This window comes from Drosophila miranda (genome assembly GCF_003369915.1).
Source record: "Drosophila miranda strain MSH22 chromosome Y unlocalized genomic scaffold, D.miranda_PacBio2.1 Contig_Y2_pilon, whole genome shotgun sequence".
NCBI classification, from domain to species: Eukaryota; Metazoa; Arthropoda; class Insecta; order Diptera; family Drosophilidae; genus Drosophila; species Drosophila miranda.
Window position 1 is genome coordinate 15,336,688 of NW_022881614.1, and position 12,648 is coordinate 15,349,335.

At 43.9% G+C, this 12,648-nt stretch overlaps 3 protein-coding genes and 1 pseudogene across 5 annotated transcripts; 1 reads left to right on the forward strand and 3 right to left on the reverse strand.

The window, feature by feature from the left end:
• The first annotated feature begins 587 nt into the window (after positions 1-587).
• LOC117193262 lies at positions 588-3,468 on the forward strand. 3 transcript variants are annotated; one of them, XM_033397999.1, is made up of 8 exons: positions 588-857; positions 918-1,081; positions 1,139-1,269; positions 1,326-1,549; positions 1,612-1,916; positions 1,973-2,126; positions 2,192-2,299; positions 2,371-3,468. In XM_033397999.1, the coding sequence occupies exons 1-5, from the start codon at positions 834-836 to the stop codon at positions 1,735-1,737; spliced, it is 669 nt and encodes a 222-aa protein (XP_033253890.1). In that variant the 5' UTR covers positions 588-833; the 3' UTR covers positions 1,738-1,916; positions 1,973-2,126; positions 2,192-2,299; positions 2,371-3,468. The 3 variants fall into 3 exon arrangements, 2 of the variants coding, with proteins under 2 accessions (XP_033253890.1, XP_033253891.1); XM_033398000.1 differs by having other exon boundaries at positions 2,046-2,126; XR_004474554.1 differs by lacking the exons at positions 588-857; positions 918-1,081; positions 1,139-1,269; positions 1,326-1,549 and having other exon boundaries at positions 1,749-1,916; positions 2,371-2,691; positions 2,745-3,468.
• LOC117193263 (uncharacterized transporter YutK-like) lies at positions 3,354-4,020 on the reverse strand. Its single transcript, XM_033398001.1, has 3 exons — positions 3,729-4,020; positions 3,493-3,672; positions 3,354-3,428 (listed from the first exon to the last, which is right to left on the reverse strand). Exons 1-3 carry the CDS (start codon positions 3,951-3,953, stop codon positions 3,393-3,395), a joined length of 441 nt encoding a protein of 146 aa, XP_033253892.1. The 5' UTR covers positions 3,954-4,020; the 3' UTR covers positions 3,354-3,392.
• On the reverse strand, positions 3,958-10,111 carry LOC117193105 (solute carrier family 28 member 3-like). Its single transcript, XM_033397826.1, has 4 exons — positions 9,925-10,111; positions 8,735-9,868; positions 8,523-8,678; positions 3,958-3,961 (listed from the first exon to the last, which is right to left on the reverse strand). Exons 2-4 carry the CDS (start codon positions 9,481-9,483, stop codon positions 3,958-3,960), a joined length of 909 nt encoding a protein of 302 aa, XP_033253717.1. The 5' UTR covers positions 9,484-9,868; positions 9,925-10,111.
• A 184-nt stretch (positions 10,112-10,295) lies between these two features.
• LOC117193261 overlaps positions 10,296-12,648 on the reverse strand; it is a 3,155-nt pseudogene continuing 802 nt past the window's right edge.

The following is a 12,648-nucleotide window of genomic DNA, read 5'->3' on the forward strand; positions in this document are numbered from 1 at the left end:
CTACAAGATTGGCTTATTTTAAGTTCTCATCTTTATAGGATTGTTTGTAACAGAGGTTTAAGCAAAAAATGTCCACTGAATTAATTATTTTACATAATAACTATACGCTAAACTACACATTTGATACATGTTAACTGAATTTGCATGTAATTACCAAAAGCGACACCTGAAGGGGAAATGTACGTTTGGAATTTTTTTGGCCGTTTTTTTTTCATACAAGCCCCATGGAAGCGCCAGTGTGAAAAACCTCCGTTATGCACTTTTTGACATCGCTCTATATGGCATTTCTACACGATTTCTACATTGGTGCATCGGACAAGAAGGTGAGTCCATAACGCGTCTTCAAAAATACTGGAAAATACTACGAAAAGTATAAACATATGCAAGGTGTGTGAGCTAGACAGGGTGGCAAGAAAATCTGTGTGACCGCGGATTTGTCTATAAAATGTACTGACCGTCAGAAATATGCCGAAATATATGTTGCAGCGATGCAGAATTCCGATAGGCAGGCTTATCGGCTAGGTTATTTTTCGGTTGCGTTAATACATTTCTGTTATATTCGATTTGTTATCGAGTGATTTTCGGCGCCAATCGGTACCGAAAACTAAAATAATATTAAAATTCGACGAAATGGCTGAAAATTCGGGAGAACAGAGCATAGACCAAAAAGATATTGTTATCCTTACCGATTTTGCGTCGGCGTTAAAAAGCTGCAGCGAATGCATAAGGAATAACACCGTCAAGACTGTGGATGTGTTGACATTAAAAAAGCTTAAAAAAGTATCAGGGCTTATATTGATGAAGCGGCTCGCTGCGTCACTGCGTTTAAACAAATGTGCGATTGGTTTCAGATGATGGTAAGTGAATGCATGGAAAACTATCCACAAAAAAATCTTCAAGTCTTCAGTCTTTTACAGAAATCGTCGACTGATGTCGATTGCAGCGATCTGATCACCGTACTTACGGAGGCTCTGAAATTTACAACAGCGTCCAAGGAACCGTTGCTGAAGGCGGGTGAACGTCTAGTACACGCTGCCGCCTTTTTCCTTTTTTCCATTGTGCACGGCTATCTTAGTGAAAGGTGAGTTGGCGACTCTGTTTCATTTACAAGATGATAAAATGTGGAATTTCCCTCCAGTGAAAGTAGCTCCAAGCGCAGTGTCCTAAAGGAACATGTTCCAAATGCCATCGGCCTACACTTAGCTGTGCTTTCCATGCTGACAGACACCACCGCCAGTGCAAAGAAAGTGAATGCGCGCATAACACCCCGTAAGTTATTGTCGCAGTTTCAACGATCAGCTCACTCTTCAGGCTTTATTTGACAGTGATCCAACAGATGAACGAAATTTCTGGTTTCCTAAGCGCTAAGATAACCCATCTGCAGGCATTTATAAAAACAAGCGAAACGATGACCTATATTTGCCTGCACTACATGCAAAATGTTGATCGTGGCCAATGGGAAGCTGGGACTATGCCTGATTGGCTCAAGGAAACCGTCTTGCATCTGTGCGACACGGTTCTCAACCAAATGGAAACAATCCAAAAGAAAGTAAGCACTCATAAGAAGATTCAATGAGTTACAAGCTCTAAAAGTAGGCTTTTCTTTCATAGGATGCACTAACTGTGCCCTTGGAAAAGGTGGAAGAGTATCTGCGAGTAACGCACACATATTTATTAATGCTGTACGAACTTATTAAGACTAAGTGGAAGCGAATCTATTTCGGAAGCCCTTATTGATTTGCTAATGAGTGGCTCATCGTAGGTCGGTCAAATTCCACGCTTTTCTTGAATTTGATCATGTTTATTTTACGACTCAAGATCTTGGCGAAAATATTTCATTACTTATATCTAAATATATACGACCATGCTTACTGAAAATCTTTGAGATGGCCTATCCATTGGAGGACTTTCAAAAGGTATGTTGAAACCATACTTAATTGTGATGTGTGGTAATCGAATGTCTACATTTTAGCGACTTGTTTCTTTACTTATCGACCCAGAGGAAGCAGAAAATTACTTTTTTGATATTTGCTTTGATTTTGTAGGTGTTGTCACAGTAGACAATGCAGCTGTGACGCCTTATACCTGTCAAACATTGCAGAAAATATTTGAATACATATTTAGAGGTATGTTAAGTGTGGTACAAAACTTAATGAGGATCGTTCGTGCTATAATTTAATTTTCTTGTCAGACGCCTCTCATTTTGTCAACGCTGACCATTACGAACGAGCAATTGAAGCCTTTGCCAGCCTAATGTACTTGGCAGAAAGTGAGGAATTAGTCAACTACTTTTGCTCTGGTGTGTTTCAAGAGGATCCCGTCACATCACAAGTCTGTGCAGATATACTAATGCTCTCGTTTCGGTTGTAGCTGCCATACCCACATTACAGGTTAGTTGAGGTAAATCCGGGCTGGAACAGAAACTCGCTAATCCAGGCTACTAATTACTGGAAAGAGTGCAACAACTCGTATGCGATGTTCTCACATAGCCCGAGTCAGTGGCATGTGCAGCGCTCCCTTAGGTATTTCCATGGCATCGGAAAACATGAGCCTCCACCATTTACTGCTCAGAATTTTCGGTATCTCCATGCTGTTGCACCTGTAAATAACAGATATGGGGAAACTCTACTGGAGCGGTTGCAGCTCATAGGCAATGGTGCACAAAGTAAAATAGAGCTGTACTATGAAGTGGTGAGTAGAGTCGAAAGGAATATAAGGGTTTCTGAAGTTTGGTTTATCAAGAGGTTGCTATCATGGAGCTATTAGCGCACCAAAAAAAGACGGATCTTTCAAAGTGGCTTCAACAGACATATGAATTCGTCAGGGAGCTACTCAAGGAAGAAAAGCGCGATACATTCACCAGTGTATATTTCCAGCTGGTGGGCCATACTAGCCCATCCGCACAGCTGCAACTATTACGGGGATATACGGGGAACTATATGCAACTGGCATATCCAGAAGTTTCTACATGCCTGCAAGGGCGGCGATGATGCACAGCTGAGGGCATTCAGCGCACGCCACTCCATAGATAAAATAGTGCTACCCCTGTTGGAAGCAGTGCAGCAGAAACCATCGCCTGGGACCACCGCATCGGACAGACAGTGAAAATTGCTGACTAAATCTAGCTATAAGCGCGATACGGAGCACGTCTGTAAAGTGCAGTGTCTGAAGCGTAAGCGGGCTGAGAGCACACCCAAGGAAATAATAAGGGAACTCCACGACAGTTCCCTACAGCTGGTTCAGAGTGTAGTCGGTCTGGATGCTGCGGATAAAGAGCAGGTAAAAAAAGTCATCGACAGCTTGTGTAACATTCTGAAAAGAGTAGATTGTATTGTTTAAATCATATAAGTAGTGGTAGTAAATAAGTAGTCTTCGAACATCAAATCTCTGGTTTATAGTATCCATGTCACGTTCTTGAATAAGAATACCTAATAAAGTGAATGTTTCTGCATGGCATCATACTGACAATGTTTGTGACGAATGAAAACTTACCAGCAATTGATGCCGTTGTATAGCTGACAAACTGCCAGCAAAGAAGTCACGCACCGCTACTCGCGATATATCCGAGCGTCTGGATGGAGACATGGCGCTCAAAGCTGCTATTAGGATGCCCAGGGAGCCCGGATTGGCGAAGCCGCAGAGGGCGAATGTGCCGATTGCAGCGCTCCGATGCTGCAAGCAGAAAAAGATCAATACTGTCAAATGGTGAGAGTAAACAATGGTGTTACATCAACTTTGTTGCCTTTGATCAATTCGCCCAGGTGCTTGTAGCCCACGAACTCGTTGATGAACGTCTTCTCGGCCACCACAAGTCCAATTTTCTCACAGTCATAGTACGGCACACCCATGATGAAAACCAGTGGGATGAACATCATATACAGCAAGCTGACGTCATTCTGGCCAAGCATCTCGAATATCCACTCGGTGGTGGCACTGAAGAAGTAAGAAGTCATCCGATTATCTTTCGTAGTGATCAGACGTGTTTTTGTTTTGCGCTCCGCATTTTTTCCTTTTGTTTTGAATAAACACCCGGTGTTTTCCTAACTAAATTATAATTATACTTCCTAACCAGACAACAATCTGGAAACCTATTCTATTACGCGAGTGCATGCCTTTTGATTTGTGCTAAAACATTATTTATCTTTTTATTTTTCGGCGTCGGCTTGTGCTTGTGCTTGTGTTTGTGTTGTTGCAGTGAGTGAGTACGCATTACATTGCATTGCAGTCCGCTCTCGTCTGGTAGCTTTTGTTGTTTTATCACTCTCTCGCTATCACCTCAACTTCAATAACTGTTCTTTCTCTCTCGCTCTTTAAACTTTCTGAGCAATAGCGCTCTCTGCTTAGTAGCTCTCGCTATAACCGCTCTCCACTCTGCTCTCTTTTTTTTACCAATTCCGCTTTGAGCGTTGTCTGGAACATTGGTCTGATACCAATTTGTTTTGCAAATAATAGTATATAAATAAATAATAAAATGGAATACGCTGTGGTCTGTGCCAAAAAAAGCTGTAAGAAGCAGATCACCCACGATCAGCCGAATGTCCCCTGCTGGCTCTGCGACAGCGTAGTGCACGCAAAATGCGCTGGATTTTCTGGCCTCGTGAGTGATGCTATAGCCAAACGTAATGGCTTGCATTACAGTTGCGAGGCATGCCGTGCGGTGGAGAAAGACATGGTGGCTTTCATGAGGCAGACGCGGAGTGGCTTTAAGGAGCTGACCGTTGGTTTTAAAAACCAATACGATCGGCTCCTAGCCATGGAGGCTCAGTTTAGCGGTTTAAAACTGCTGAATGAGTCTCCGAGGCGCAAAAAGGTCACTCCGCGGGATCTGCAATTGCCAACCGTCACTCAGCCGTGCGCCGCCGAAAAACTGACTCCGACCACTCCAAGTGTGCAGCAGTTGATCTCGTTTGCCACTCCAAGGGCAACGACAGCTGCTGGCGATGCAGATTCGGTAGCCGAATTCATCGCCTCGGAGAATGTGCAGCCAAGTACGTCTGCAGCGTCCGTGTCCGTGGTGTCCGCAAGTTCGCTAGTTGTCCCGTCTATCCCGATCCCACCAGTAAATAGACGTTCCGGACCTCCGGATATTGCCACCACAGGTACTAGGCCTGTGGTGACTAAACCACTGGTGGGGGAGTCCCACCAAAACGACAAGTTTTTGTTTCACGGCTGGCCCCTGACCTCACATCTAATGATGTAATTGCTTTTATTCAAAGCAAAATAAAAGCTGTGGGTTTAAAGGTGGAGAAATTTAACTTCTCTTATGCCAGGGAGATAGCCTCGTTTAAGATAAGCATCTCCCCAACTCAATTTGACACCATTTGCTCCGCCAAATTTTGGCCGGAGCATTTGGTGGTGAAGGAGTTTAAGGCTAAGAAGAAGAATAGGCCCCCCATATCCCTTCCAAATCTTTCCAGTGTGCCACCCTCAACCTCAACTTCCCGTCTTGCTTCCACCTTTCCAAAAAACTAACTTCTCTTTTAGTAACCTATCAGAATTTAAGAGGCTTGCGTAGTAAGCTCAGCATTCTTTTCCGGGATAGTGTTGCATTTGCTTCCCACGTTATTGTGTTTACTGAAACCTGGTTAAAGCCGGACATTCTTAGTTCCGAGGTTTTGGCAGGTCGGTACACAACTTTTATAAAGGACCGTTCGTCTCGACGGGCAGGGGGGGTTCTAATTGCAGTGGACTCTTACTTCACGTCGGAACACTTCACAGTCCAAGTTCAACAGGAACTGGAATTCCTGTGTGTAAAACTGATTCTTCCCGCTTTCGCTATATTCATTACTTGCTCGTATATCCCACCTTCTTCGGATATTTCAATTTATGAGCAGCACTTGTCCGCTTTAACCGCTGTTTCTTCCTCGCTATCTGATAAAGATCGTATGATAGTTCTTGGTGACTTCAACTTGCCAGGCACTGTTTGGTCTTCGGTAAGCGAGTCTAGTATCCTAGTGCCCATGTCACGACATGACTTTGTTGACGGCTTGCTTGACCTATCCCTGTCTCAAGTCAACCATGTGAAAAATTCCTTGGGTCGATTGCTTGATCTGTGCTTTGTATCGGATCCGACCATAGTGTTGTTAACCCGAGCCCTTCCGCTCACTATACCTGAAGACGCCTACCACCCTACTTTCGAGGGGTCGCTAGATATAGGACAAACTGTATTGGATCGGTCGAGTAGGCTGCCCGAACGTGTCCGCTGCTTTCGTAAAGCCGAGTTTGCGAAGCTTAATAACCTCATTAGGGATTTTGATTGGTCCGCTTTGTACTTGTGCACTGATATCATAAAAGGCACAAACATTTTTTACAATGTTCTTGGCACATTTTTCGATTCTTGTGTCCCGCTTTCTTGTCCGACTAGATCTGGAAAACCCCCTTGGTTTACCAAAGAGTTATCCAGTCTAAAAAACTTAAAATCAAGACTTTATAAAAAATTTCAAGAAGTGGGTTCTCCTACTTCTCACTCTCGCTATGTATTAGCTCGGTCAAACTTTTCAGTTCTTAATGCTCAATGCTATAAGAACTACCTATCTCGATGCAGGATACGTTTTTCTCAGGACCCTAAACAGTTTTACAGCTTCGTAAACAGTAAGCCTAGAACGTCCGCACACCCATCCTCGCTATCATTTTGTAATACGTCGGCAAATAATGATCAGGCAATTGCCGATCTTTTTGCCCAATTCTTCCAAACCACCTATTCTGAGGAAAGCTACTCTGGTCATCCGTACCCATACGGTTTACCGAGGTCGAACGGCATTTTCAGTCCCTTGTTAAATGAAACTTCCCTACTTCATGATCTTCGACTAGTTAAGCCGGTGTTTTCACCGGGTCCAGACGGGGTTCAAGGTTGTGTACTCAGGTACTGCGCCGAGGCTCTGTGTGGACCTTTGCTTAAACTATTCAACCTGTCCATTGATTCTTCTTGCTTCCCGCCGATCTGGAAGGAATCGTTTATAATTCCTCTCCATAAAAAAGGTAGCAAGTCTGATGCAAAAAATTATAGAGGTATAGCAAAGTTATCCGCTATTCCTAAAATGTTTGAGAAGGTTTTAACTCCGCACTTGCAACATCTCTGCAAGTCACTTATATCTCCAACTCAGCATGGATTTATAAGGCGGTGATCAACCACCACGAACTTGTTAGAGTTTACCTCTTTCATTATTAAAGGCTTTCAATGTAACTTACAGACGGATGTTATTTACACCGACTTAAGTAAAGCATTCGACTCTGTAAACCATTCCCTTTTAGCGCATAAACTTGACCTTTTAGGGTTTCCGCCCAACCTCCTGAGATGGATTTCTAGCTATCTTTGTTCTAGGTCTCAAAGAGTCCTCTTCAAAAACTCCCTCTCTTTCCCAGTAAAGGTTTCTTCGGGAGTACCACAAGGCAGCCATCTAGGCCCCTTACTCTTCACACTCTTTATTAATGACTTACCTTCAGTATTAACATACTCTCGAGTACTTATGTATGCGGATGATGTTAAACTCTGTGTCCAGTACAAGGACATTTCATTTCATTCTCGCTTGCAATCCGATCTCAATAACTTTCAGTCATGGTGTTGTGCAAACTTGTTACACCTTAATGCCTCGAAATGCAAAGTTATGACATTTCATCGTTCTAGCCCTTTGTTGGCTCCCTACACCCTATTTGGTGGTTCTCTTGAGAGAATTACCCTGGTGGATGATCTGGGTGTTATGTTAGACCCCAAGTTAAAGTTTTCCGAACACATTTCTACCATGGTAAATAAGGCCATGGGCGTGCTTGGGTTTATAAAGAGGTGGTCAAAGGAATTTGACGACCCCTATATAACAAAGACTCTCTATACCTCGCTTGTTCGTCCGATCTTAGAATACGGCTCCTGTGTATGGTGCCCTCAGTACAAAGTACACCAGGACCGTATAGGATCAGTACAGAAAAACTTTTTACTCTTTGCTCTGCGGGGCCTTAACTGGGATGCGGGTGTAAGACTCCCATCTTACTCTAGTAGACTACTATTAGTAAACCTCCCATCCTTAGTTAACCGTAGAAAAATGCTTGGTGTGTTATTTAGGCACAACTTGATCAGGGGTGACATAGGCAGCCGTGATCTGTTGAGCCGCATAAACTTCACGATTCCTATTAGACTGACTAGAAATTTTATACCGTTGTTCCTTCCACTTTGTAGATCGAATTATTCCGTTTAGGGTCTTATGCTCGGATTATAATTCCCTCTACCATATTATATTCACCACTAATTCTCTTCCTCTTATTAAATTATTAATCCTTACACACCTTTCTATTAATTAGTAACTGTAGTGGTATTTGTACTTTGATTGCATGCTTAGTTTCTTAGTAAGTTTAGTACTAATTTTCCTAATAGCTATCTTTCTTGCATGTTCGCGTTTGGTTCGGCTACGCACCGCGCGTCATGCGGCAGCGCCCCTCGGTCGGTTGGGCGGGAGGAGGGCTGCGTTTTACCTGGGATCCGGGCGTAACAGCCTTCTGCTGGTGTCACACGGGCCACTTGACGGTGCAGTAACTGCATCGCCTCTTGAAAGATGCAGTCATTGCATGTCAACGTCCACAATATGGAAAAAAAAAAGAATGGCAAGAAAGGCAATAATGTTCGAGACAGGACAATCATCATAGCGGCTGCAGCACCGCTGATTGCTGCATCCAAGATGGAAGTCTCCGACCTGCAGACGACGAAGGATATTCTTGTTTGATGTTGTTAGATAAAAATAAAACTTACGATTTCTCCAGCTGGATATTTTCAGATCTTGTTTGGGACTCCTCCGTCTCCGGGTAGAAGAGCTTGGAGAACGCCAGCGAGTCCGGAGCCGCCATCACACTGGCCGTGATGAGATGGGCCGGCGCCGCGCCAAACGAAATATACGCACCCAGTACTGTTCCTGCGACTGTGGCATAGCCTGAGGTGCAGATTGTGTGCAGCTCACTCTTTGTGAGTATTTCGATGTACGGCCGAATGAGTAGGGGACTCTCTGACATGCCCAGGAAAACATTGCCGGCCGCATTGACGCTCTCGCAGACTGTAGTACCAACCATGGACTGCAGCATGAACCCAAACGCACCCAGAAAGAACTGCATCACGCCGAGATAGTACAGGCAGGAGGTGACCACGCTGAAGAAGAATATCACCGCCAGTATGGCAAAGGCGAACACAAACTCGTCGCAAATGCGATCGCCATAGACGAAGCTGGCTCCGTGATCTGCAAATCTAAGGAAAATAGTGACTTTCTCGCCAGCGCAGTCAAACAAGTCTCGACCAAAGGCCAATCGGATGCAAACAATGCACAACAACAGCTGTCCCAGGAGACCATGCGTAACTATCCTCCATGGAATGGTCTTGTGGTGCTTTGATACAGCGAATCCTATGAGTATTAAAACTACCGGTCCCGCAAGTCCCACAATTTTTTTCGAGTCATCGCGGCATTCGAATAGCAAATAGGCCAGAGCACGGACAATAACAAAAATCAGCATTATAATAGAGATTATCCTATCCGGTGGTTTGTCAGGTTAGGAAAGAAGGAACAACTAGGAGCAAATAAAACATTCGTTGTGCGCTACACTCACTTGCGGCGACTGAATTCTATCCAATTGTCAATTGCCGGATCGATCCTTTTGTCATAAAATTTTTGTCCTATAAAAGGCTTGAAGACCCAGTAGTATAGCCAAAGTATATAGAAAACTACAAAGCAAAATATGAGGAACCCGTAGCCATGGCACCAATTCATTTTGCATAGTATGAACGGTTTAAATTTATCATCTTCTGAATCAACGTCACTCGCATCGGTTGCATTCGTAGTGTTACTCGAAGACGGCTCGTCTGAACTGCTCGGATCAATACATTTGTCGGTTTTCCTGTCTGGATGTGATCATTTCGTACCATAAATCAAGCATCAAATAAATTGCAACACCTACCATAAGTGATATAAACCACTGTAGCGGCTATGAAATATGAAATCCACAGAATGTGAAAAAGTATATGGAGCAAAAGAAGAAGAATTTTTCTCTTTTTCGAGGGTACTTCTTCGTCCTCTAGTGGTTCCATGGTTTATGTTTGAATCTTAGGAATTTTTTTATGAAATATAGGTTTCAATATAGGTTATACTCTGTTCATTATATTATGATATAATACGTCAGGATTACCTGATCGTCCGGAAAACATATAAAATTATGATGACCGTCCTCACATTGCTCCTCAATTAACTGGTTTTTTAATGGATAATAGAAACCCTACCATATCGACGTTTGTTGATTTGGTTTAATAAATAACAGGTTTTTTTTTTATTATTCTTAAGATGATAAGCTGCCTATAAAGATTTAAGATCTAAACCTGTGTATTCCTAGTCGTGCGTGGCATTTCTGCTAGCCAATTTCTGTATGATCCTGTCGTAGTTCGCTCTTTCGTCGCCTTCTTGTAGAAGTATGCCTAAAAGAAAAGTTGAAAGGACATTGAATAATCATCAATTCTTCTATGGTTAATCTAGTAAGCTGACCTGCAAAACTGGCTGACACAAAGCACACAATGCTGCCCACGACAAAGGCTCTGAAGGCCACCGCGGTGATGGTTGGGCGTCGATGCGGGGCCATGACACTCAGAGAGCCAATGAGGATGCCCAGGGAGCTGGGATTGGCAAAGTCGCAGATGGCAAACGTTGCGCTTCCTCCGCTACGAGCCTAAAATTCATTGAAGATTAGTGAATGATGACCCCATATTATATTCAAAGCTTACTGTGATGTCGCCCGCTAGTATGTATGCGCCCAGTCGTTCGTAGGCCACAAACTCGTTGATTATAGTCTTTGTGGCAACGACCTTGGCAACGAGATTACAGTCCTGGCTCGGCAGCCCATGGCCCAGACGAGCGGAATGAACAGCTTTGAAAATATTTACTCAAAGTCGATATCATCGACGCCCACCAGATATCCAAGCCAATTGACTATGCCGTTGACGAAGGCGACGAAGGCTACAAAAGCCACGATATTGGCAATGATACCCAGGACAATGGGCACGGCATTGCTGGCACCGCTGGACGCAGCATCGAGTAAGGACGAATCCTGGCTGTATGGGAAAATAGTCAAACTTAATTGTCACACTGGATAATTCATTGACCTACGATTTCTCCAGCTCAATGGACTCCGATGTGGTCTGACTCTCCTCAGTCTCCAGCATATAGAGTTTGGAGATTGCCAGAGTGGCTGGGGCAGCCATTACCGAGGAGGTAATTAAATGCGCCGCAGATGCCCCGAAGGACAAATAGGCAGCCAGCACTGTGCCGGAGACTGTGTATCTCACTCTTAGTCAGCTTGTTGATGAGCCGGATGAGCAGGGGACTCTCGGACATGCCCAGGAAGATGTTAGCCGCAGCGGTAACGCTTTCGCAGACGGTTGTGCCGAGTAACTGCTGCAGTATCCAACCCAGATTGACCACCACCCACTGCATAACGCCCATGTAGTACAAAATGGAGATGAAAATGCTGAAGAAGAAAATCACGGTCAGAATGGCAAAGACTTTGGCTTGAATCAGGAAGTCGCCGAAGACAAACTGTGCCCCATCTTTGGCGTAGTCGAGGAACGTGGTGACTTTCTTGCCCAGACAATCGAAGATATTGCGTCCCACCTCCCAGCGAATGCAGATTATGCCCAGCAGGAATTGGCACGTGATTCCTGTGATCACTACGCGCCACTTGATGGCACTGCGTTTTGTGAAAAAGCAATAGCCACACAGGATGAAGAAGCAGGGGGCTACCATCGACACCAGCTTCTGCGGTTCGTCCTTAGTCTCGAAGTACAGGAAAATGGCTAGGAAGACCAGTAACAAGGCTATAATGGCCAGCGAGTCAGCTCTGCGAAGTAAACGATTATGTTATCCGACATGTGATCGATCGTGAAATAATCAAAGACTCGTACCTGGTTCTGCTAAAGTTGTGTCACTTTTGGGCAGCCGGCTTTAGGTACTCCCTGTGTAGCCAGATTCCCACTTTGGGCTTGAATATAAAGTAGTAGAACAGACCAAAGTAGACGAATACCAGCAGGAGCAAGAGCATACCATAGCCTGAGCAGAAATTGATTCCACAAAGAGGATTATCTGAGCTCCAATTGCACTCGTAATTAGCTAATAATAAAAAATAAAAGGGATAGAATGATACATTATAATGATTGTGAGTGATACACTCGTACTTACTGATGTCATTATAGTGATAAGTGGCATACGAGAAGTAGCCCACGACCACAACGTGTAGTAGAACGTAAAATGAAATCTTCACGATGCGTCCCATTTTCGGATTGTTGTAGAAGAATCCCTTTCCATCTTCTCCCTGTTGCGGCAAGTTACGGTCTTCGTGTGGAATTTCCTTGAATGGTTCCGAAGTTGGTATCTCCAGTTCCCTCTGAAAAGATTAATGCAAATATGATCAATCAATGCTTGTGGGGAGGTATCAATACTTACATGATCCAGTTCGTAGCCATTGTTTATGACGCCCTTCGCCGTATCTGTTGTCATCTGCAATGAAAAATCCCCCCGAGTGGTTATTGGACAATTTACGACACAGCAATCTTGTATAATCTGTATCAGTATTTTAGAATCATGAATTGTGGAGATTGTGTCCCATCAAATCATTATGGGATAGCCACACTCGAGGATC

What these genes read in the sequence shown, in the direction of transcription:
- LOC117193105 (XM_033397826.1), bottom strand. Translation starts at nt 9,483, where the DNA reads ATGCTGATTTTTGTTATTGTCCGTGCTCTGGCCTATTTGCTATTCGAA. An exon ending in AATATCCAGCTGGAGAAATC is followed by an intron (nt 8,679 to 8,734) that starts GTAAGTTTTATT and finishes CGTCGTCTGCAG; the next exon opens with GTCGGAGACTTCCATCTTGG.
- LOC117193263 (XM_033398001.1), bottom strand. Translation starts at nt 3,953, where the DNA reads ATGACTTCTTACTTCTTCAGTGCCACCACCGAGTGGATATTCGAGATG. An exon ending in TCAAAGGCAACAAAGTTGAT is followed by an intron (nt 3,673 to 3,728) that starts GTAACACCATTG and finishes TTCTGCTTGCAG; the next exon opens with CATCGGAGCGCTGCAATCGG. An exon ending in TACAACGGCATCAATTGCTG is followed by an intron (nt 3,429 to 3,492) that starts GTAAGTTTTCAT and finishes TCACTTTATTAG; the next exon opens with GTATTCTTATTCAAGAACGT.
- LOC117193262 (XM_033397999.1), top strand. Translation starts at nt 834, where the DNA reads ATGTGCGATTGGTTTCAGATGATG. An exon ending in CACGGCTATCTTAGTGAAAG is followed by an intron (nt 1,082 to 1,138) that starts GTGAGTTGGCGA and finishes ATTTCCCTCCAG; the next exon opens with TGAAAGTAGCTCCAAGCGCA. An exon ending in TGGAAACAATCCAAAAGAAA is followed by an intron (nt 1,550 to 1,611) that starts GTAAGCACTCAT and finishes TTTCTTTCATAG; the next exon opens with GATGCACTAACTGTGCCCTT.